Source organism: Rattus norvegicus, chromosome 10 (genome assembly GCF_036323735.1).
Source record: "Rattus norvegicus strain BN/NHsdMcwi chromosome 10, GRCr8, whole genome shotgun sequence".
Lineage (NCBI taxonomy): Eukaryota > Metazoa > Chordata > Mammalia > Rodentia > Muridae > Rattus > Rattus norvegicus.
Genome location: NC_086028.1, coordinates 100221643 through 100245000, shown reverse-complemented (window position 1 = coordinate 100245000; position 23358 = coordinate 100221643). Strand labels below are relative to the sequence as shown.

Genomic DNA, 23358 nt, shown 5'->3' with positions numbered 1-23358 from the left:
GATTTAGCTCAGTAGTAGAGCACTTGCCTAGCAAGCACAAGGCCCTGGGTTCGGTCCCCAGCTCCAGAAAGAAAAAAAAAAAAAAAAAAAAAAAAGAAAAAAAAAAGAGCACCCGACTGCTCTTCCAGAGGTCCTGAGTTCAATTCCCAGCAACCACATGGTGGCTCGCAACCATCTGTAATGGGATCTGATGCCCTCTTCTGGTGTGTCTGAAGACAGTTACAGTGTACTCATATATAATAAATAATAAATCTTTTTAAAAAAGAAAAAGAAAGAAAGAAAGCAGGCTGAGCAAGCCGTGACGGGCAAGCCAATGATCAGTGGTTTTCCATGGCCTCTACTTCAGTTCCTGCCCTGAGCTCCCTCAGTGATGGACTAGGGTGACGACACCTAAGACCTTTCCCTCCATGTTATCTATCTGTCGTTTATCACGGCAGTGAAAAGCAAACTAGGATGGACAGGAAAGACAGACAGATGGGCAAGAGACAGACCCTCTTTTCCTCTTGTATTTATCCTCCTTAGGAAACTTGCTAGAAGGGATTCTTCTCTTGAGGGGCAAACCCATGGCTTCTGACATGTTAGAGAAATACTCCACCAGTGAGCTAGCTCAGCCCTAACCTGTTTAAAAGGTAGAAGGGGAGCCGGAGAGTTTAAAAACACTGGCTGCTCTTCAAGAGGACCTGGGTTCGATTCCCAGCACCCACATGGTGGTTTACAATCATCTGTGACTTCAGTTCCAGGGGGATCTGATGTCCTCCTCTGGCTTCTACAGGTACCAGGCACACATGTGGTGCACGGACATATCAGCAGGCAAAACAAAAGAAAACAAAACAAAAAAAAAACCCAAGCCAAAACAAACAAACAAACAAAACCCATGCACATTAAACCAACAAACAAATCAATGCCAAGGCAACCTCCTTCTGGTCTTACAGTGCAGGAATAATTTTTTACCCTTTCATTTTTTGGAAGTAGGATCTCATACATCTCAGGCTGGTCTTGAACTTGTTCTGTGTAACCTGGAACTTCTTAAGCCACCACACCCAGTTTTACTTGGTGCTGGGGATCGGAACCCAAGACTTTGTGCTTGCTAGGCAGGGACTCTACCAACTGAATCCACATTCCTAGCCCAGGAGTGTTTCCTGAGGGCTGTATAAAGGTCATTATCATAGAAGAAAGTCGTGCGCCTGTGTGTGTGTGTGTGTGTGTGTGTGTGTGTGTGTGTGTGTGTGTTTGCGCGCGTGTGTGTCCCTCAATCTCTGTGACTGCTTGGGTGCTTGGCTCTAAGCCAGAGCCTGCTGGCTCTCACGTGATGTGAGAAATTTGTTTTGCCCTTTGAGTTAAAACAATGGCCAACCAAGCATGGGTACCCTAAGTACCAGGTGGATTTATGAAGTGCCAGCAAGACAAATGCTGTCCCTGGCCCTCTTGCTTGAAGACAGAGGCCATTCATCTAGAGGACAGTTGTGCAATGGGCCATGCCCAGGAGGCCAGCTAACAGGGTGAGATTGCTTCTCGTCTTTATGGTCTGGGTGATGGATGGCCCGTGAGGCGGTCTGCTTTAATACTTACTTGATTAACGAAGCTATTCCCTTCTTTCCCTTCTGTGGGGATCACCCATTACATTGACAGCTTTTTATCTCAGATGGTGTCGCTGATGGGAGCAATGACTTTGCCACAAAATGATACTTACCGTGGGCGGAGGGGAACCTCTCCCGATGAGTGGCACGTTCTCGTATCGTGGGTTCCCGCCAAAGAGTATGGCCTGGTTCCTGTGGGCCAAGAGGAGATCAGATATGTGTGTATCGTGGGATGGGTATGATGGAGGAATTGTGGGTAGGACAATAAAGGGAAAAGACGTGGGCATGGTGGCTCACACCTGTAGTCCCAGCATGTGGGAGGTTGAGGTCAGCTTGGGTTACAGCGTGAGACTGCCTCAAGGTGCAGGGGACTCAAAAGAAAAGAATACTCTAGGGCAGTGGTTCTCAACCTTCCTGATGCTTCAATCCTATAACAGTCCCTCATGTTGCAGTGACCCAGAGCCGTGAAGTTATTTTTGTCGCTGCCTCCTAACTATAATTTTGCTATTGCTATGTATGGTAATATAATTATCTGATATGTGACCCCTGTGGCGGTCGTGACCCACAGGGAGGGAAACACTGCTCTAGGGGGACCAGGGAGGAGGCAAAGAGATGTCAGGAGTAGCACGGCTTGGAGAAATGCAGCTTCTCGGGCCTGGGATTGACCTGAGGGCTGTGGCAAAGGTTCGGCTTGACACCTGTGGTGTGCGTTTGCCCAGCATACACGGCTATGGAGGGGTGACCTGATGCTTCAATCAGGGATTCTGAGCTACAGTCCGGAGATCAAATTTGGCCTCTGATACCCTCCCTTCCCCATGTGTTTCTGGGGACCAAACACTCTGTCAATAAGTCCAGCCTCACTACAGGGCTGGGAGAGCTATGCCGCCCAGCCTGGGTGTGAGAGCCTCAGGGGCCCTAACTGTGCGTACATGTACTCGGAGACAGGGGCATTGGAGATGGTCTGGGTGGGAGGCTGAAGGCTGCACTGGCTCCCAAGGCCGCTGCTGTAGCTGCAGAAACTGTGCAGTTGCCCCCTCGCGGGGTTATGGGCCGCGATGCGTCGGGCTTGGGGGTTGAAAGGGTCATCGTCGTCAATGTCATCATAGTCTCTGTCTCTAGAACAAGATGTAGATGTTGGACACCCATTAGGGGTGAGGCCATGGGGTCCTACTAGGCTCCCAATCTCTCTTCCCAGGGTACTCCCATTGGTATCTCTTTCAGCGTGTACAAAAGCATGGTCCTCAGAGGCACGACTTACTGCACCTGACCCCAATTCCACGCCCACCTCTTCCAGCGCACCAACATGGCTCCACACGTGGGGGTGGGTAGGTGGTCCACCCACTCCCTCTTGTCCATCCATGAGGTCCTGAAATCCCCCCTTATCTTTGTCCCTCTTCCCCAGGAGCCTGAAAATTCCATCTTGACAGTAGTATCTTTGATCCTCCCTGATAGTTTTTTAATGATTTTTTTTTTTTTTTGGTTCTTTTTTTCGGAGCTGGGGACCGAACCCAGGGCCTTGCGCTTCCTAGGCAAGCGCTCTACCACTGAGATAAATCCCCAACCCCTAATGATTTTTAAAGATTTATTTATTTTATGTATATGAGTGCACCATAGCTGTCTTCAGACACACCAGAAGAGGGCATCGGATCCCATTACAGATGGTCGTGAGCCACCATGTTGCTGGGAATCGAACCCAGGACCTCTGGAAGAGCAGTCAGTGCTCTTAACCTCTAAGCCATCTCTATAGCCCCTCTCCTTGATATTTCTTGGGGCTTCTCTCATGATGTCACCTTGCAAAGTCTTGCCTAGGAGGAAAAGCAAGGGCTACTGGGCAGTGTCAGGAGGGTGGTCGCCATCTTTGGCCCAGTTACTTTTGCGGGGATCTATTTTAACTCTGGGAAATCCAGCCAGCCTGCTAAGGGTGAATGGTGGACCCTCTGCTGCCCTCTTTTTACTCAGGAGGCCAGCTCATCGGTGCCCCCTGCAGAAAACGTCCTTATTGATGGGATGGGGTTGGGCCCCTGCCTTTCTGGTACCCTACCTGTTGATGAAGTGTTTCCAGGCACGAGGTCCTGCACAGGTCAGGGTGGAGAAAGCCAGGGCAGCCAAGAGGGAGAAGAGACCAAGGAAGAGCAGGCCCTCAATGCCATCATAGCAGATGCCAGTGAGGGCGTCCAAGTAGTCCTGGGGAAACGGACATGTCATTGCAGAGGGATGGGTGGCAGAGCCTGGGGCCTGAGCCCTTCTTTGGAAGTCCTTCTCCTCTCTGCCTGTACCTGAAATCTCCTGGTGGCTTCCTTCCCAGAAGCACCTTCCCCTTCCTTTTAGGGTCCCCTCTCTGGAGCTACCTGACAGATTCCTTGGGACAAGGATTTGCTGACCTCCTACTGTGTGCCAGACACTGGGGGCTGACCTCAAACTAGAGAGATGAGGTGGCGGCTAGCTGTAGAACTGGAAACAGGTTATAGCCACAACTCTTTCACTTTTATAAAACGTTTATTACTTTATGCGTAAGTATGTATAAGTGTGTGTGATTTATGTGTGAGTATGGGTATGCATGGACCAACACATGTGTTTATTCTAAATCTATATGGGTTGTGGAATATGTTGAGATACACTGGCTCACTGCTTGGGGGTGAGGTGCTCACATACCCTCAGTGTCCCTTACATTATTACTCTGTGTGTGTGTGTGTGTGTGTGTGTGTGTGTGTGTGTGTGTGTGTATGTGTGTGTGTGTGTGGTTTTCGGTTTGTTTGTTCAAGACAGGACCTCACTATGTAGCCCTAGCTAGCTTGGAACTCACATGAGATCCACTTGCCTTTGCCTCCTAAGGTCTGGGTATTAAAAGCATGTGCCACTATATCTGGCTCCTATCCCCCATCTCTGAAACACAACTTCACTATACCGTGCAGGGAGACTTAAATTCATGATCCTCCTATATCCGTCTCTAAGCACAAACATGCATCAACATGTCTGGTACATTACATCCTGGCCACAAGTCTGAGATGTGCAAGATGGGGAGATGGACGGGTTGACCAGATGGCCAGGAGTCTAGGCAGTGGATAACTATATAGTTATCATTCAAATCAGGGTCTTCCAATGTTCTAAAACTAACCTCCTAGGTTCCTACCCTAAGTTCCTTTCATAGGGTGCTCCTCATCAGCCATCAGGGAAACCAAGAAACGAGGCATTTCCCACTACGTGGCTTCAGCCTCATGTCTGGGCTTGAAGGGAAGCAGGGTAGTCCTTTCCCTAGGTCTTTGCTGGTTTCTCTCTGGGAATAATGTACCCTGCTGGTGTACCCCACACCCTCCACAGTTGTTCACCCAGTACCTTGTGCAGCCCTCGGCAATCCAACATGGCGGTCAACTGGTGCAGGCTGGTCTCAGAGTTGTTTAGCAGAAGCTGAATGCCAAGAAGGTCTTTCTGAAGTAGGAAGAGGGAGAAAGAAGGCAGAGTGAGCGGCTGGGGAGGGCACGCACACAAGATTAGAGACAGCCGTTTTTGTAAAGAGACCTTTTGACAGAAGGAAAGGGCTGAGCCACAGGGAAGTGAGGGATGTCTAGCAGGCAGAACGCTCACCCAAACCTGGCTGGGGTACAGGTGTGAGGGTGGCTGGGGCGTGGGGGTCAGCTAGGGTTCCCTCCCCCCGACACAGCTGCTGCGAGTGATAGCTCCCTTACCTCTGCTGTAGGGAAGAGGGGCACGGCAAACTGCAGCAGGCCTACAACTTGGATCTGCATGGTGGTCAATGAGCGCTGGAAGATGGTCAGTGACTGGGTGGAGAGAACACAGCCTTCCATGACAATCCATTTCCCAGGAGTCCTATAATTACCAGGAGGCTGGTCCCCCTGTACCCAGATTACCACCAGGCAAATATACAGGAGGGTCTGGGCAGGCTGTGCACACTGAGGGGGACAGGCATAATAAGTTGGATTCTATTGGTTTTAGGACACTGGAGGACCTTGACTCATAGAGAGAAGTTGCTCCTAGCATTCAGACCTCTAGCCATCTGGTCAACCCAACCACTATAACATGAATGTGTTCCTCCCACATAAGATGTTTTTCCCACATCCCTTTATCTTTTAAGAGCTCCACAGTCCTCATGCTTCTTGCCTCTCAGACTAACAGCATGGACCTTGCCAGGGAGCTTGTGAGAAAGGCAGAGCCTTGGGGTTTGCCCCAACCTCCTGCCCAACACTGGCAGAGTAACCAGCTCTCCAGGGAGGTGCACGCTCATGAGCATAGGAGAAAGAGGATGGAGTGACCAAGAGCAAAGCCTCCTTCAGAGAGTGGACAAAAGAGGACCACAGTGAATCGATGCCCAGCTGCCCACCATCTTGGTACATGGTGGGGCTCAGGGTCCAGAAAGAGGGAGATCCAGAGATGAGGGACTGTGGGATAGGTGAGGGTTGGCTTGGGTGGCCATACCTGCTGGAAGGGGCTGATTTGGCTCTGACTGCAATGCAGGTAGTAGCGGGTCACCTCTGCAAGGCAATAGCATTAGGATCAGGAAGATCACAGGAAACAGACTCTCTGCCTGCTCAGTAGTCTAAACCACTCCCTTTTTCCCTCAAGCTCCCAATGGGGGCACTTTTCCAGGAAGTGGCCCAGTGGTCTAGAGAAACCTAAATCTGCGGTAGGGAGATGCTAGGTGACTAAAGTTAGAGGTAAAGTATAGACAGCTGGATCCAATGGGCTTAGCCTGGGCTCGGGGAATGACTGGCTCTAGGGACAGCGGCCCCACCCACAGGGCATTACCTGAACTGATCTGGTTCTGTGTGTTGTTCAGGATGTAGACGTCAGGAACCATGCAGAAGTCACTGGTGCCCTGAGTCACAGAGACAGGAGTGGGTAGAGGATGGTCAGAGCCTCGAGCACTGAGGGGAGTGAGCCTGGCTCCTGCTGCCCTGGTCACTTTGATCTCTTAACTCATTCTGGGGCAGGAGAGACTGGGCGCCAGATTTCTGGGTTTGAATCCTACCTCTGCCCTTACCAATCGCCCTGGACAAGTTCCTTATCCTTTTCGGTACCTGAGTGGTCCTATCTGTGGTGAAGGCGCCATGACACTGTTCGCCTTACCTGTGACTATATGTAGGGTTTTCTGGACCGTGACCTCTTATTTCTGAATGGGTTTTCGGTGGCAGATACACCCCAGGAGGCTGGGGATCTTTGCTGGAGGGGGGTGGGGCAGCTGCAGGCATGTGTCTGCGGCCCGGATTCCTTTGCTCTGGCTCATTTGTTTTCTCCAACTGTATTCTTGCAACTATCAAGCTCTGAGCCCTTAGAGATCCAGTTGCCCTCTGCCTCCTGTGTGCTGGGACCAAAGGCATGTGCTGCCACGTGCGCACACGCATGCACAAGCATGCACACGCATGCACATGCGCACAGAGAGAGAGAGGGGGGGAGAGGGAGAGAGGGAGGGAGGAAGGGAGGGGGAGAGAGAGAGTGCGCTCTGACTTGTCTTCTGAAGAGTAAGGCTGGCCCAGAGTTCATCTTGGAGCCCTTGGGGCAGTTTCCATTGCTGAGAGCAGGGGCAGGGAGGGAGTCAGAGGGGTCAGACTGGCTCCTGGCCTGGGTAAGTGACTCCTGAGGTCAGTGTGACTACAAGAACCAGAAGTGGCCCAGGATGTTCTGAACCCAGATCTGACACCGGCGCCATGCAGAACCAGGGAGATAGGGCACCCCCACCTTTCAGAGCAGCCAGGGCAAGCTCCCCCTCCTAGGCCACATACTAAGGGGCTTCCCTGCTTCTCTGATGCATGGTCCCTGAGCACGGGACTCCTTCCGGTGGTCTAGTAACACGGGGAGTACTCTGTCCATTGGAAGCATCACCCTTCGGGCACCAAATCGATAGGCTTTGAGCTCTTACTGGATACAGGCACGGTTCTAGGATTGATATTTGTCAGGGGTATGTGTGTGGGACTGAGAGTAGAAAATGTGTGTGTGTGTGTGTGTGTGTGTGTGTGTGTGTGTGTGTGTGTGAGAGATGGAGAGCCTTTGACTCCTCTGGATTCGAAACTTCCCCAGAGCACCCCGACATTCATCTCCTCTCCCACACAAACGCAACCATCTTCCCTCCACCCCCACCCCCACCCCCACCCCCACATATGCAATCACACTCAGGCACTCAAGACCACGGAGAAGGGTTTTATATACAAACCACCAACATACATAATAAATCAGCCAGCCTATTATTATCGATAGAGATGCAGCGCCAGCAGGCCTGGCGGTATCCCCTCAGCCGTTGGCTGGAGTGGCAGAGGTGAGGAGCTGGGCTAGAGTGGCCTCTGTAAATGGAGCAAGGCCGCTCGCTATGTTTGAGTCACCCCTCAGGAAGACTCGGCTCCGAAGAAGGGGAGCTAGGGACCCCTTTGTGAAGCTTTATCATTGCTGAAGCATCTCTTCTTGCTCGGCTAAGGCCAGGAGAGAAAGTGGGGTAAGATCCTGTGGGGTCCATGGCTTGCTGGGAGAAGGTGACACGTGTGTGTGGGTGTGCAGCCTGTGGGTACGTATGCACCCGTGCATGTGTTTGTCCGTTATTCATTTGATGGAGAATGGGCTGGAGGAAGGGTGAAGACGAGGAAGAGAACACCCGGTGGCGCAAGTGAGGTGGGTGGGAGAAGCGGCCCAGAGCCTGGCCTACATTGAACCTGTAGGAAGCTCCCGATTGTCTGAAGTGGTCATCCCTGTGACCCTTGAGTAGTGAGAACTGTGTCAGAAGCCAAGATGGCCACTACACACTGAACAGTCACCGTGTGCCCTTGAGGCACCAGGTACTCTTATTCTCCCCATTTGATGCAGGAGAAAACTGACGCATGGAGAACACCAGTAACTTCCCATTGGTTCTGCTTCGAGGAAGGGAGGAATGAAAGGACAGCACAGCCAAGGCTGGGGGCTCCAGCAGCTATGCTCTTGCCTCTGGCCCAGGAGGTAGGCTTGCTGCCCCTCGGGCCTGGATGTTCTGGGAGCGTTCTGTCATGTCTGCTACAGCCAAAGCACCCATGGCGACTCCTTACCAGCCTCCTCCCTTCTTCCTTCTTGGTATTGCCTTTCCTTGACCCCAGGAGCCCCCAGTTCCGAAAGTGTGTCTGTGGTTCATTATTGACTACACGGGGATGGCCAGGATGGCCAGCAAGAGAGGACATAGGCCACAGGTCAGGAAGCTCTGAGCTTGATTCCCCAGTTCCCACCTTCCACTCAGCATGTCCTGGAACGGTCTCAGAGGCCATACTCTGTCCTGTGGATGTCCTGCCTGGTGAGCAGGTTGGGGGGAAGGGTGACAGTGTGAATCTGGCCCCACTGCCCTCAAAATAGGCCTCTGAGGGCAGGGTGGCAGGGGAGGGACACAGAAGCTTTGCACAATGACCCCTTGACAGCTGGTGCCCTTCCCTCCCACCCTCTGGCTGCTCCTCTACCCCTCTTCCTATTAAAATGCTACAGCAGCCTCCACTCTGTCAAAGGCCCATTCAGTGCCCTCACGCCCGCCTCTCCCGCACAGGGGCCCGAGTAAAGGAATCAGGGAACTGGCGTAGCTCCCAGCCTCCCTGGCATTCCACAGTACCCGGCTGCAGATAAAACGGCCTGGCCTATCGGTTCCTTGAGCAGCAAGATGCTCACGGTGGGAGAAGCCCCTGCTGGGAGGAAGCCAGCTCCCAAGGGGTAGCTCACGGTGGCAAGCTGGATGCTCTTGCTTCTTCAAAAGGCAGAGGCTGCCAGAAGCGGGACCCGCCCCCGTAGCACAGAAAGCTTCCCTGCGCCCCGCACTTGTCTCTGGAGAAGAGGCTGCCAACCAGGCAGCTGTGCCCGTCACTCCGGGGAGCAGAGCCCCTCCCCACACTGTTTACAACCTCCAAAGGCCACCCGGGTGTTTTGGGCACAGCCTGGGCTTCAGCACTGTCTTTTCTGCACCAGTCCTTGTATATGGTCACAGCATGAAATGGGGAGATGAGAAACAGCATCTCCTTTCACTTTTAAGTGCTTTGGGATAGGAGCTCATGTAGCCCTTAAACTTATAACCGCTCTGCTTCTAACGCCCCCAAATGCTGGGAGGATAATGTGTTGTTTCACAGCCACTTGATGCACTGCTGTGGTCTAAACCCAGGGCTTGGTCTGTGTCAGAAAGTAACTTATTAACTGAGCATCCCCAGAATGTCCTACCCCCTGTTATAGTACTAGAGCTCAAGCCCACAGCTTCTTACATACTGGGCAAGCATTCTGCCACTGAGCTATGTCCCCAGTCCCACCCCAACCCCACCGCCCTGTAGATTTATTTTATGTGTATGAGCAGCATGTGTGTGTTTGTATGTGTATGTATGTGCATGCATGTGTGCGCCACCTGTGCATCTGGTGTCCCTGGAAGTCAGAAGAGGACATCAGATCCCCGAAACTGGAGCTTTAGATGATCGCAAGCCGCCATGTGGGTGCCAGGACAGGAACCCAGGTTCTCGGCAACTGGTCTTCTTAACTGCCGAGCCAGCTCTCTAGACCCCTTCTAACACAGGCTGGTCTTAAACTCATTCTGTAGTTCAGACCGGCCTTTTAATTTGCAATCCTCCTGCCTCAGTCTCCAGAGTAACTGGGGCCATTGGTTTGTATCACCAGAACTGGCTCCTTAGCACTTCAGGATAAGTCTCCATCAAGAGTGGCAGAGCCAAGTGGCACCAGCAGCCATTTACTCTGTGGGTTTGAAAAAAATGTCCAAGCCACCCCCAGGGACACCAGGCCTGGTGTGGGTAGGGAAGAGCAGGTGCAGATCTCAGGGTTGCCTAAGCTCTCGAGTCCCAGTGGTTCCTTGGGATCGCCTAGTAAAATGAGTCCTCCCCACTGCACGTGCAGTTGTCTGAGCATGCGTTTGTACACAGCGACACACACTATAACCAGGGATTCACACTATGTCTTCCACTGAGTGACCGACCATCACCAGGGGACACCATGTCCTCCTGTGTCAAGGCACATAAAGCACACAGCAACCCCCCCCCCCCCCGGCTGAGTGGATGGGTTGAGTGAGTGAGGTAGGGGTCAGCTCTAAGATCAAATGGTTTTGGGTGGGTTTTGTTGTTTTGTTTTGTTTTTAAGTTCTTTTATAGGGGGCTGGAGAGATGGCTCTGCGGTTAAGAGCACTGACTACTCTTCCAGAGGTCCTGAGTTCAATTCCCAGCACCCACATGGTGACTCACAACCATCTGTCATGGGATCTGACGCCCTCTTCTGGTGTGTGTCTTGAGACAATGACAGTGTACTTACATAAAACAAATAAATAAATCTTAAAAAAAGAAACATTCTTACATAGGAGGTCCCTCACTTTCCATAACATTGAGGAATCACATTCAGAAGCACGTACATACACACATACACACACGTGAGTGTGAGAGCGACCGGATTGCAGGGGCAGAAGGTAAAGATACCACCTTCTGTGTACCTGCGTCAGGCATCAGGTAAAGGAACAAGTTTCTGAACCCACTCAGCTTCCTTCAGGTCAGCGCTCCATGCCCACGCGGAAGCTACCTGGCCACCCTCGAGTTCTCTGCGTGCCCAAACAAGCAGTATGTCTCCTCTCGGCTCTGTCCCTGAAACCCTGTAACTTTGGACAAACCCCTTCCTGTCTCTGAGTCTGGAAAAAGTGATCCAAGCCTCTCTAGTCCTGAGACTCTGGTATGGTGGGTAAGGGACGGAGCCAAAGCACACCCATCTGGGGTCTTTGAACAGAACAGGTCAGACCGACTGTCCTGGTCAGACCAGCTACCCACAATGCCCTTCACTTACCACTGCTGCCGCGGCATCAGCTGCCAGGGAGGCCCAGCTGAGGACCAGGGCCAGTATTCCGCAGCACAGCATGCTAGGAGAGAGGCAGACACTCTGGGATCTCACAAGGTGACAGAGGGGGTCTTCTGGACAGCAGTCATCCTTCCTAAATTCAACACCCTCCTAGACAGAGCCCTATCCTCCCATGCACTGACTCCCACCCCCACCCCACCTCTGCTAAATGCTAGACAAGTACTGTGAATCCCAATGCTTTGGTAGAAGAGGCCAAGCTGTGACAGCACAAGGACACACAAGGAGTCCTGCCTGCAGGGGACCTGGGTGCTGAGGAGGGGCAGTCTGGCTACTACCACACTCAGGGTCTGGCTATGCGCTCATCTCCTTCTGTAGATGGGCCTTAGCCCCAACTCTTTGCTTCAGGACCATGCATAGCGCTACTCACGAGGCTAGAAGACACTTGGAGCGCCTGGCCAGTCCCAAGCAGGTGACAAGGCAGATGACCAGATCTAGGATGAAAAGCAGGAGGTAGGACAGCCACCTGGAGGGAGGCAAAGACAGCATGAGGGTGGGCGGAACAGAACTGCCCACCTGCAACAGTAGCCCAGACCAGTGGGAACACAGGCTGAGGGTCCTCAGGGGCCGGAGTAACCACACACCTTCATTTTTACCGGATGAGCTTGAACTCTCCTACCCTGTGCCTTAACCATCTGGTGGAATATACCTACGCCAGTACAGGGCACTAGAACTTTCCATCACAGTGGAAAACATCTACATCTATATGTCTGTCTGCCACTACTCACAGCCGCCTACTAGGGACCCAAAGAAAAACAAGCCTCTTAAGAACCTGAGATGTGGATCATGCAAGAGAGAAAATGAAGCCATTCATGGTGGCGGAAACCTGGAATCCTAGCTCATGTGAGTTCTAGGCTAGCCTGGGCTACATAGCTAACACAGGCGGCCCACTCCCACAAAGGCTGCGAATGTTTTGGGTTACTTAACATTATTATTATTTTTCATAACGTTGGGGAACAAGTCCAGGGCCTCGTGCATGCTAACAAGAGGTCTGCCGCTGAGCTACATCCCAACCCTTCTGCCCAAATTTTAACAAGCTCCGACATAACGCGGTTGGCGGTGTCCACAGTGGGCCACATAGCTCTGTTTCTGCAGCTCCCTCCCACCAGCCAGGCAGCTCCCATCTCCCCTGCTTTGTTTCCAGAACCCTCAGAGAACAGATTTAGTAAGGCCTGACGTTACAGTCACGGATCCGAGAGGCGCCCCCTGTGATGGATGCCTGTCTGTCCTCCTACCATCTAGCTGTGGGCCACACACAGTGTGTAGTATGCAGAGGTCTCTTCAACCAACATTTGTGCCAAGAACTGAGCTTGGTGTCTGGGTGCCTGTGAGAGAGGGCTCGTTCTGACTGTCCGGAAGTTCAGACGGAGCTGCGGTCAGAATATCCTGGGGACCCATCTAACCTCTGGGCTCCCTACAGAGCTTCTGGAAAAAGCCTGTCCTATGACAGCTAGAGACTGGCACGGGCCTTTTTCACTTTTTAAAAAAAAAGACAGGGTCTTGTGTATTCCAAGATGGCATCAAACTCGATATGTAGCCAAGGGTGACTTTTAACTTGGGGTTCTTCTGCCTTCGGCTTCCGAGTGCTGGGATCGGGGCGTGCACCACCCGATGTCTCATGTGGTGCTGAGGACGGAGCCTTGGGTTGTTAAGTAGGCCACGATGGAACTGGTAGCAAGTGACGAGAAGCTCTGAGGAAGACGCAGCAAGATGGAGGCGCTCAGAAGCCAAATAAGATTCTGTCTTTGTGAAGGGAGGTTTCATGCTTAAAAGCAGGGGGCTTAATCGAAACCCTCAGCCCCAACCAGAGCAGCAGCTACTCCACGGCAGGTCTCTGGGGTCCCAGAAATGGGGCTGCAGCTCTGGAACATGGACAGAGCTGGTTGTCACTTGCTGGAGGCCACCAAGGAGCCAGAGTGGAAAGGAACTTTGGGATCCATCTAGTGTTGCGCCCTATGCTACAGATTAGAAGGTGGAGACTCGTGGTGGCTGGGATTTCTGAAGTTATATGGGAACCCTACATTTTCCTTCCTTCTAGGGACAAAGGTCCCCTCTACCCCCGGCACTGTCTAAAACATGGGTTCCACACTCCCAACCTAAAGGCTGGCTACTGCTCCTGTCTTCTTTCCCATCTGTAGGAAATCCAGATGCAGGGGGGCTCCTGACTCCCCCACAACACTGCTTTCATAATTCCTGCAGCAACGGCTGTGCGTGTGTAAACTCTTCCTAGAAACAGCTCCTGGGCGGATGTGTTCTCCCAGAGGAGCCCCTGGGAACTAACTGGGGGGCGGGGGAGGGAGTTCTCACCATGAACTTGGCTCTCGTCTGCTGAGCTAATGCTGCTGGTTCATCCCCTGCCTCCCCTACACACCCCACCCGCACCCCACCACATCCGGCATCTGTAGTCAGTGTCCACATCTCAGCCCCAGGCAGTAAGTCTTGGCCTGTTATGTCTTCTGAGCTGGATGTATCTCCACAGTAAAAGTGTTCTGATGGGAGTGGATGGCCGGCATCACAACTGCTGGAAAGCCTTTCTGGGAAGGTTCTCTAAGAAGCCCGAGAACTACAAACACTGGTAGAGATGGGGGAGTGGCCCTCAGCATTCAGGAGCTTCAGGGTCCTGCTCAGACGATTCTTGCTCCTTAACGTGACCCAAATTAAGAAGCGTCCCCTCATATCTAAGATCCTTACCCATTTTATCACGGTCTGTACTAAAATGCCCACTGGATCAGCCAGGTGCACTCGAGAAAAAGAGGGAGGTCAATAAGGACGCCCCTCTATGGACACTCCGCTGGCCCTGATGTGATTTCAAGGGTTCAGGAAGTGGACAGCTCCTATATCAAGGGCTCATCGGATTCTACTGTTGAGGGTCCCAGGTGATGGCAGACTATCTCCTCAGAGCTGGCAGTTCCTTTTGATCCCCTGGGAGGATGGCATTTTGGCCATGAGGATCTGAGAGAAGTAACACCAAGGGCCCTGTCCATCTTGAATACCTATGACATCAAGGAAATTCGATCTGTGGGATGAGGGAGGGGAGCACCACCTGGATCCCAGAGCTCAGGACTGGGTGAACACTTCCCTTTGGGAAAGAGAGTCTGAGGGAAGAGGCCTTGAGCATTTCCTCTTGGCTCGGCCCAGCAGTGGCCCCCTGGGTAGGAGTTTATGAGGTAATGGAAAACCAATCCAGAAAACCAAGAATATATTGTGCAAGGCTCTGAAGAGGGGCCAAGTCATTTGGATGAGGAAGGGATCCCAAGAACTGAAGCCTGTCATGCAAGACCCGCATTATCTGTTGCATCCTGTGTCTAAGATGCTGGACGCCTGACCCTTCGAGCACAATGACGTCCGTGTCACGCATGATGCACTCACACTACACGCGTGCATGCTACTATCTGGATTAAAGGTCAACCCAGCACTGAGAGAGCTGCTTCCTTCTTGGCTCTCACAAGCGTTTCTTCTGAGACCCGGTATTCAGAAGGAGGGCAGCCGGTCTGGGGTCTATGACTTGAGTTTAGTGACTTTACCAGGGATGGGGTTACATGGGGACATAAACATAAACAGATGCCACAGGCTGCATGAGTCAGAGATGAATTTGAACACCTAAATGAGGTCGTATGGGGACTGATCCTGTCAACTTGATGAGACCTAGAATCGCCTAGGAAACAAACCTCTGTGTGCGACTGAGAAAGGTTTAAGAAAATTGTGTGTGTGTGTGTGTGTGTGTGTGTGTGTGTGTGCGCGCGCGCGTGTGTGTACATGCATGCCACACAATGTGTAGATCAGAGGAAGGCTTGCAAGAGCCAATTTTCTCCTTCTACCACATGGGGTCTTGGAATTGAACTCAGGTTGTCAACCTTGGCGCCAGAAGTCCTATCAGGTTAATTTTTTCAACAGTCCAAGACTTTCTAGGTTGTGTTAATTGAGGCGGCACTCTGGCTGATTTCATGCTCACCTGACACAAGCTAGAGTCATCAGAGAGGAGGGAACCTCAGTTGAGAAAACACCTCCATACGACTGGGCTGTGGGCAAGCCTGTAGGGCAGTGATTCTCAACCTGTGGGTCCCGATCCCTTTGTGTGGGGGCGGGGCTCTCAGGTCAGATATCCTGCCTGTCAGATATTTACATTAAGATTCATAACAGTAGCAACATTTCAGTAATGAAGTAGTGACGAAATCATTTGAGGATTGGGGGGGTCACCATAACGTGGCAGATGTTTACATTAAGAATCATAACAGTAGCAACATTTCAGTTATGAAGTAGCAACGAAATCATTTTAGGGTTGGGGGGGCAGTCACCATAACATGAAGAGATGGATTAAAAGGTTGCAGTGCTAGGAAGGTTGAGGATCCCTGTCTTAGTCAGTAATCAATATGGGAGGTCCCAGCTCACTGGAGAGGGTGCCACCCTTGGGCTGGAGGTCCCAGGTTCTGTAAGAGAGCAGGCTGAGCAAGCCACGGGGAGCAAGCCAGTAAGCAGCATCCCTCCATGGCCTCTGCATCAGCTCCTGGAGCTTCCTGCCCTTCCTGAGTTCCTGTCCTGACTTCCTTCGACGATGAACAGTGATGTGAGAGCACACGCCAAATGAATCCTTCCCTCCCCGAGTCGTTCTTTGTTCATGGTGTTTCATCACAGCAAAAAACGCTAACTGGGACACGAAGTCAGGCAGGGAGAGCCACTGAACAGAAGGGAGGAAGCTGTCATCGTTCGCTTCCCGACTACAGGTGCGACAGGACCAGGGACCTCACGCTCCTGCTACCAAGGCCTGGACTGCACTCTTTTTTTTTTTTCTTTTCTTTTTTTTTTTTTTCGGAGCTGGGGACCGAACCCAGGGCCTTGCGCTTGCTAGGCAAGTGCTCTACCACTGAGCTAAATCCCCAACCCCGGACCGCACTCTTAAGATGTAAGCCAAAATAAACTCCCATTCCTTCCTAAGTGTCTGTGTCAAGATATTTAGTCACAGCAGCGAAAGAAGCACACAGTACATGAGGTAGAGCTGAGGTGGAGCCCCTCAGGACACCACTGTCCTGTGAGGTTACACAGTGAGGCTGGGGATGGGCGTTGGCTGGGTCTGCATCTGTAGCCCCACTCCCCCTCCCAGTGCCTCACCTGTAGTGTTCCACATAGGCGGTCTGGTGGGACAGCGCAGTCAGCTCCTCGGTGACCTCCCTCCACACGGGCAACCCCGAGAGCTGGTTGACGATATTGCCTGCCATCTGTTGCATAAACTTCAGGGTCTGCATGTAGTCACCCCGAGCGGCAAAGATCTCGCTGAGCCGGGCCAGGTGCTGTTCCAAGTCTACCTTCATCTTCTGGGTGTTTCCAGACACCTAGGGGAGAGGTAAGGAAGGGGCTAGGAGTCTGGCCCTGACACAGGCCTGGGAAGTGTCGGGAGGAAGAAGAAGCCATCGGCCAGCCGGGCTTGAAGGGATGTTCCATACTGACACAGACCCAGGAGCTCATGAGACCGCTGCCCCAGAGGGGTGGCCAAGTGGTCTTCTGCAATCGTGTGGGTCTGGAATGTTCCCCAAAGAGCCACGTTAAAGGCATGGGGCATAAACTTGGTGTTCCTGGGAAATGGTAGAATGTTTAAGAGGTGGCTAGGGCTGTGCCAGGACTTCAGATCACGGAGGAACACCCTTCTTCAAGGAAGGCACCTCTCTCTCTCTCTCTCTCTCTCTCTCTCTCTCTCTCTCTCTCTCTCTCTCTCTCTCTCTCTCGCTTTCTTGGAGACAGGGTTTTTTCTCTGTAGCCCTGGCTATCCTGGAACTTGCTCTGTAGATCAAGCCAGCACTGAACTCAAAGAGATCCCCCTGCCTCTGCCCCGTGAATGCTGGGATTAATGACATGCACCGCTACTGCCCACCAGGCTGACACTGGAATTCTTTCTTTGCTTCTGTATACAGAGCAGTGAGCAGCTCTGCCTGACCCATGGGCTCACCATGGCTTCTCAAATCAAAGATTCCAAATCTATGAGACCAACCAGCAGGAGCTGAAACCTCCCAGGCTGAGCCAAAACAACACTTTTTCTTCCCCTTTCCCTCTCATCTTCATTTTAAAAACCGTCTTATTTCTGAGACAGGAAGTTGAGAATGACCTTTAGCTCTTGATCCTCCTGACCCATTTCCCAAGTGCTGAGGTTTCAGGAGTACAAACCTTTTTTCTTTATAAGTTTGAAGACCTCAGGGATTTGTTATAGTGCAAGAAAGCTGACCCCTAGACACACACAGCCCAGTCACATCTGTCCCTGTTCTGGCTTTCATCCGGCTTTGGCTCTCCAAGCCTTACTGCAGCCTGAGATTCTCTAATCTGGAAACCCAAATCTTTGTAACAACCTAGCGGGAAACTGTACAATTAACTCCAAATATAAACCCCACACCCCAAATTCTGAAATTCCAAACACCTCAGGCCTCCTGAATTTCAGAAAGGAAGGCTCAACCTGGACTCCAAATAGGGGACCAAAGGAATCCATTTTTCTTCCTTGAACCTTTCTTGTTAATGCTTGAATCCTCTGGGATCATGACATCAAAGACCTAGAGCCCCAGGCTGCTGCTGCCTTGTGCTTTAATCCAATAGGGTTCCCAGGCGCCCTACAAGAGAGGAGGTTTGTCTCCGAGCTAGAATCAGCTTGTGGTGTCCCAACCACAAGTCGATGCAGAACAATGGGGCCTTGAAAACAGAGAACAGATGTCATTTTCTCCCAGCCTTGCCCTGGGACAGGAGGAGGAAATCAGTGTTTTAGCTTGGGCTCACGTCCCCCAACCCCCAGGATGTCTGTCCTGTTAGGTGGGTATAGAGGCACCTGTCCTTTGCTTGGACTGAAAGAACACCTGTTTATGCAGACAGAAATGAAAGGGTGTGGCTGAGGTGTCCTAGACAGCTCCTACACAAGGGGCAAGCTGCCGATGAGCACAGCCTGCAGGTTGGCGGTTGAGGGAAGAAGGCCTTTCTGTTTTATTTTGTTTTCAGACAGGGTCTCACTAACTGCCCTGGCTAGCCTGGAACTGGCTATGTAGTCCTGGTAGACCTTGAACCTGAGATCATCCTGCCCCAGCCTCTGGAATAGCTGGGCCAACTGTGGACTATGCTACCAGGGTCTGGTTTTGCTGCTTTGACATTGTCATACACAAACACTGGAGGAAGGGCAGGGTGCCTTGTTAATTCGTACCCAGGAGCCTTGGCTTGAGGAGGAGAGAGAAGCCACGGGTTAGGTGAGTCATGAAAACGTGGCCCTCAGGGCTGGCCAATTGGAGGCAAGAGCAGCCCAGAGAGGGTAGATATCTGCCCCGCTCTTGTGCTGATCCAGGTTTACTGTAAAATATAAAAGTTATGTCTTTTATCCAGGAACTAAACGGTCAAAGGCAGGGTAGAAACCCTGGATTGGGATTTAAAGTTTCTACAACACTGGCTCCCACAGCCTGCAAGAGAAAATCTCAGAAGAGGGGCAGAGGGGGAGGCACAGCTGTGAAGCCCGTAGGAGAGCACCCTGAGCTCGGGGAATCATGGGAACTTCACATCAGTCTTGCGGCTTTTCATGCCTTCCCTACACTGTGACTTCCTGGTTCTAGAACAGACAATGGCTCTCTGTTTCTCTGTGTGTCAGCACCTCTTCTGTTTTTCTGGTGGGTTCTTAGGAGGTGGCGACAGATCCAGAGACACCAAGATAGAGACAGATTGTCACTGGGCCTGCTGGCTCATGCCTGTAGAATCCTAACAATCGGGAGGCTGAGGCAGGAGGATTACTTTGAAGTCAAGGACAGACTGGGCTACAGAAGAGTCCAGGTCTCAAACAAAAAAAGCCCTCCCTTGCCCAGAGGTGGTGGTGCACACCTTAGGGAGGCAGAGGCAGGTGGATCTCTGCAGAATGAGTTCTAGGACAGACAGGACTACACAGAAAACCGTCTCAGAAAACTAAAAACAAAACAAAACAAAAGGACAAGCCAAGAATGGGCATGTAGCTCATTTGGTAGCGTGCTGGCCTCGCATGCAGGAGGCCCTGACTTAGAGCCAAGGCATCCAGCAGATTGGGTGTTGTATTGAACACTATAATCCCAGCACTCAGGGGGCCAAGGCAGAAGGACCAATAGTTCAAGGTCATCCTTGGCTACACGGGGAGTCTGCGGCCAGCCTGAGCTACCAGTGACTCAAAAAACAAACATAAAGAAAACAAACAAACAAAATCCCAAGGGGGAAAAGAAATCAGAGAAGTTAAGATTTTTAAGGAATAGCCAGGTGTGGCAGCTCACAGCCTGGGCTATACAGAGAATTCCAGGGCAGCCAGAGCTCTATAGAGCTGTATTAAAAAAACAAAACACCAAAAATTAGAGAATAGGCATGGCGTCCAAGGCCTGTATTCTGAAGGCTCAGGAGGATAAGTTAAGAGGATCAGGAGTTCTCGGATAGTATGGGCCGCATAGCAGAACCTCGTACAAGAGAAAAAAAGAATAGAAACAAAACCACGAGACAATAAACTCTGTCAACTCCATTTTTTCCTTCTGGTATTGTTTCACAGGAAGAGATGATTGACACATGATTGGTAGACAGACAGACAGGTGATAGAACACATCACAGCAGTGGCCTCCCTGTAGCTCTGTGCTTGTTCACATGTGTCCCAGTCCTTGACCTTCAAGAAGACATGTGTGATGGCCCCCGGAGATGGACTGTGGCTTTCTCTTGGGAACTGAAGACTAGGGGAACAGCTCAGCTCTTCCACCAGGTGAGTATACCTGGCAGATAGAAGGTCATTAAGGATATGGGGCGTGTAGCTTCCAAATTCCGGACCCCAGGCCAGCAGCATCTCGAAAGAGCTCATTACAAATGCAAATTTTCAGCTTGCCTCAGAAGGTGGACTGGAGCCCAGCAGGGCGGGGCCCCAGCGCCCTGGGCTAACAAGCTCCCTAAGAGATTCTGAAGCAAGCTGCATCAGGTTGGGAACCTCTGGGAGGGATCACCAGGTCAGTGTGCAGTGGGTCAAGAGGAGCACCAACTATCTCAGATTCAGGAAGGGAGTGGCCTGGGCTCTGTGTTCTTGCTGCCTCAGTTTCTCCACCCAGCAGTTTCCCCTAGGCTTACTCTAGTCTCAGGATGGTTTCTAGCCGAGAGAGGAGCATATAGAGGGTCTTTGGCCTTTGTGTTTAGGAGGCAGCCCTGGAAGGGTCTCCGGACCATTTAGCTGCTAGATCTGGGCTCCGGCAGGGCTCAGCTTTAAGATCTGGGCCGCTGAGTGAGTCTCCATCCTGACTCTGCCACCCACGGCCTCCCACAACCGGAGCACCTCCATTTCACGGTTGATTGCAGTAATTATTATAATGACACCATTATCTTAATCCCCCAGGGAGAGAACACTCTATGTTTGCACTGCACTTTCCCGCTGGTGGTAATTCACCTGATGCCATTCAGCCATTTACCTGCAATTTGGACCCCACCCCTTGGATGAGGGGGAAGGTCCTATACGGATCTATCATCACCCTGCAGTCCTCCGGCCTGAGCTGTTGGGTACCCACCTTGAGGCCTTCAGCACCCTCTTAGGTAAAAAGGGCAGGCGCTTCTGTAGCTGGCAGTCCCACCAAGAAGCCCCGGGGACAATTATCGTACATTGCAGCAACAGCCAGATGGTTAAGGGGCTGTCTCCAGGGACAGGGTGAGGGTGAGGTCACACAGCCAAGCGTCCAAACGTGGCTCAGGAGGACTGGGAGCCTAGAACTTGTTCCTAGATACCAGCAAGTTCCTCCCCAGAGATAAAGACTAAGTTTTCCCACCAGTGAAGGTCACGACTTGGTGGCTTTCCAGCATGCTGGCTTCTCACACTTCCAAGGCCTACGGTGGCTGGAGTCAGTACAATGCCAAACAGGCAGAAGGTGTCCTTGGGGGCTTGGTCCCCATCAGGACCGAGGTGATCTTATTCCCAGGGGCTACCTCCCACAAACACATCTTCCGGAGCGGGCCCCACTCTGAGTTTTCCTGTCCTTGTCCCCCCAGCAGCTGATGGAAGGATTAGATCCCCGGAGGGGCTTAGAGGAGCATGTAGGGAGGACCGGGGTGAGATTGAGTCCTCCCTAGGAGGACGGCAGGTCACCAGTTCCTCCAGTTAGGGCTGGGTTTGGTGGTGGAGGCTGCCTTTTGCTGACCTGTGCTATTCTGGAGGGACCTGGTCTAGAGAGGGTCAGATGACCATCAACAAGTTTCCCTGAAGTATGCATTTGGCTTTCCCACCAGAGTCCCCGGGGCACACCAGGAGCTATCATGGGACCACCTTGAAAGTCAGCAGGAAAGACTGGAACTCTGCCAATGAAGCCAGGGGTGAAGAGATGAGCCCAGAGATAGTGCCATTGATCCCATAGTCCCATGACACACAGCTGGGTTTATGAGGCTTTCCTTCAACCCTTGTATGGGGTGGGGGGGGGTTGGGAGAGACCTGGGAGGAGGTTTGAACTCAGGGCCTCTGGAAGAGCAGTCAGTGCTCTTAACCACCTAGCCATCTCCCCAGCCTAGGAGGCTCAATTCTTGAGCTCGAGAATGGGTCTTAAGAAGCCAACACAGGGGGGTTGGGGATTTAGCTCAGTGGTAGAGCACTTGCCTAGCAAGCGCAAGGCCCTGGGTTCGGTCCCCAGCTCCGAAAAAAAGAAAAAGAAAAAAAAAAAAAAGAACTCTGTACAAAGCACTTAGAGCTAACGTTTAAACACACACACACACACACACACACACACACACACACACACACACACACACCATGTTCAGGACTGAGGATGTAGCTCAAATGGTAGAGCGACTGCCTGGCATGTATAGAGCCTGGAGTTCAAACCCCAGCACTGCATATACAAGGCATAGGAGTGCACACATGCACATAAACAGGAGGTCATCCTCTGAGACATACAGAGTTCATTCAGGGTCAGATCCTGTCTCAAATGAGCACACAACCCATGCCCACTATGCTACGGCAGCGTTTCCACACCGGGTAAGTAGAGGCAAGAACATCATGGAAAGTTCCAGGTGAGTCTGGTCTACACAGTGGGTGCCAGGGTAGTCAGGGCTACCCAGCGAGACCTCTTGCTTCAAATACAGTAACAACAACAGAACATCTCCAGAATTCATGTTCGAGGTCTCCTTCGGGGATAGCTAAGTGCTCAGATGTTCTGCAGACCAACCGGAGTCCGATGGAGTTGAGCTGCCCTGAACCCTCCCTTGGCCTGGGACATAGAAACTTTTTGCCTTTGGCAGGGCAACCGCTCTGAAAGGCAGCCCTGCCCAAGGCGTCCATCACACAACTCGACAGGGTGCAGCTGGGCTCCTGAGATCTGACTGGCACCCTTGTTCCGGCCTTGCTGATCTCATGGGCTGTGCCTGTGCCCAGCCACCTGCCCACAATCCTTACCAGCTCATCCATTCCAGAGAAGGTGTGGTTCGCGTTGTCCAGGGAGTAGATCAGCTGGTGCACCCCATCGTTGGTTTCGCTGTTTCCATAAAAACCAACGCCCACCGCAGCGCTGCAAGCAGAACCCCAAACGAGGGTTAGGGGTGACACCCAGAAGTCACTTAACAGCATGGGAGACGTGTAGTGTGTGCTCACAAGGAGACCAGAAGACGATGCTGGACGCCTTCGTCCATCGCTCTCTGTGTTATTCCCTCGAGACCAGGTCTCTGGGTGAACGTGGGGTTCACTGAAATGGTTCTACTGGCAAATGAACCCCCGCTATCTGCCTGCCTCTGGTCTCCATCTCTGGCACTGAGATTACAGATGTGTGGGCTTTTTCTGTGGGTGCTGGGAATCCAAACTCACGAAGGTCATCATCTCCGTACAGCAATCACTTTATTCTGGATTTCCCTCCTCCGTGAGTGCTGTCAGTCTTTCTATGTACTGAGGACTGAGCCTAGGACTACAGGCGCACTAGACAAACAATCTACTACTAAAGTACAGTCCCTTGCACTAACCTTTTTTTAAACAAAGGTTTCT

The 23358-nt window shown here is 51.9% G+C and overlaps 1 protein-coding gene across 1 annotated transcript in view; it reads right to left on the bottom strand.

The window, feature by feature from the left end:
- Ttyh2 (tweety family member 2) overlaps window positions 1-23358 on the bottom strand; it is a 44377-nt gene that overhangs the window by 7505 nt on the left and 13514 nt on the right. Inside the window, exons 3-13 of the mRNA NM_001398604.1 lie at window positions 22780-22891; window positions 16518-16738; window positions 11782-11877; window positions 11343-11415; window positions 6339-6408; window positions 6009-6064; window positions 5261-5353; window positions 4911-5003; window positions 3619-3761; window positions 2507-2692; window positions 1691-1769 (exon numbers count right to left, since the gene is read on the bottom strand). Coding sequence (NP_001385533.1) covers window positions 1691-1769; window positions 2507-2692; window positions 3619-3761; window positions 4911-5003; window positions 5261-5353; window positions 6009-6064; window positions 6339-6408; window positions 11343-11415; window positions 11782-11877; window positions 16518-16738; window positions 22780-22891 — 1222 coding nt within the window. The remainder of the gene's footprint in view (window positions 1-1690; window positions 1770-2506; window positions 2693-3618; window positions 3762-4910; window positions 5004-5260; window positions 5354-6008; window positions 6065-6338; window positions 6409-11342; window positions 11416-11781; window positions 11878-16517; window positions 16739-22779; window positions 22892-23358) is intronic.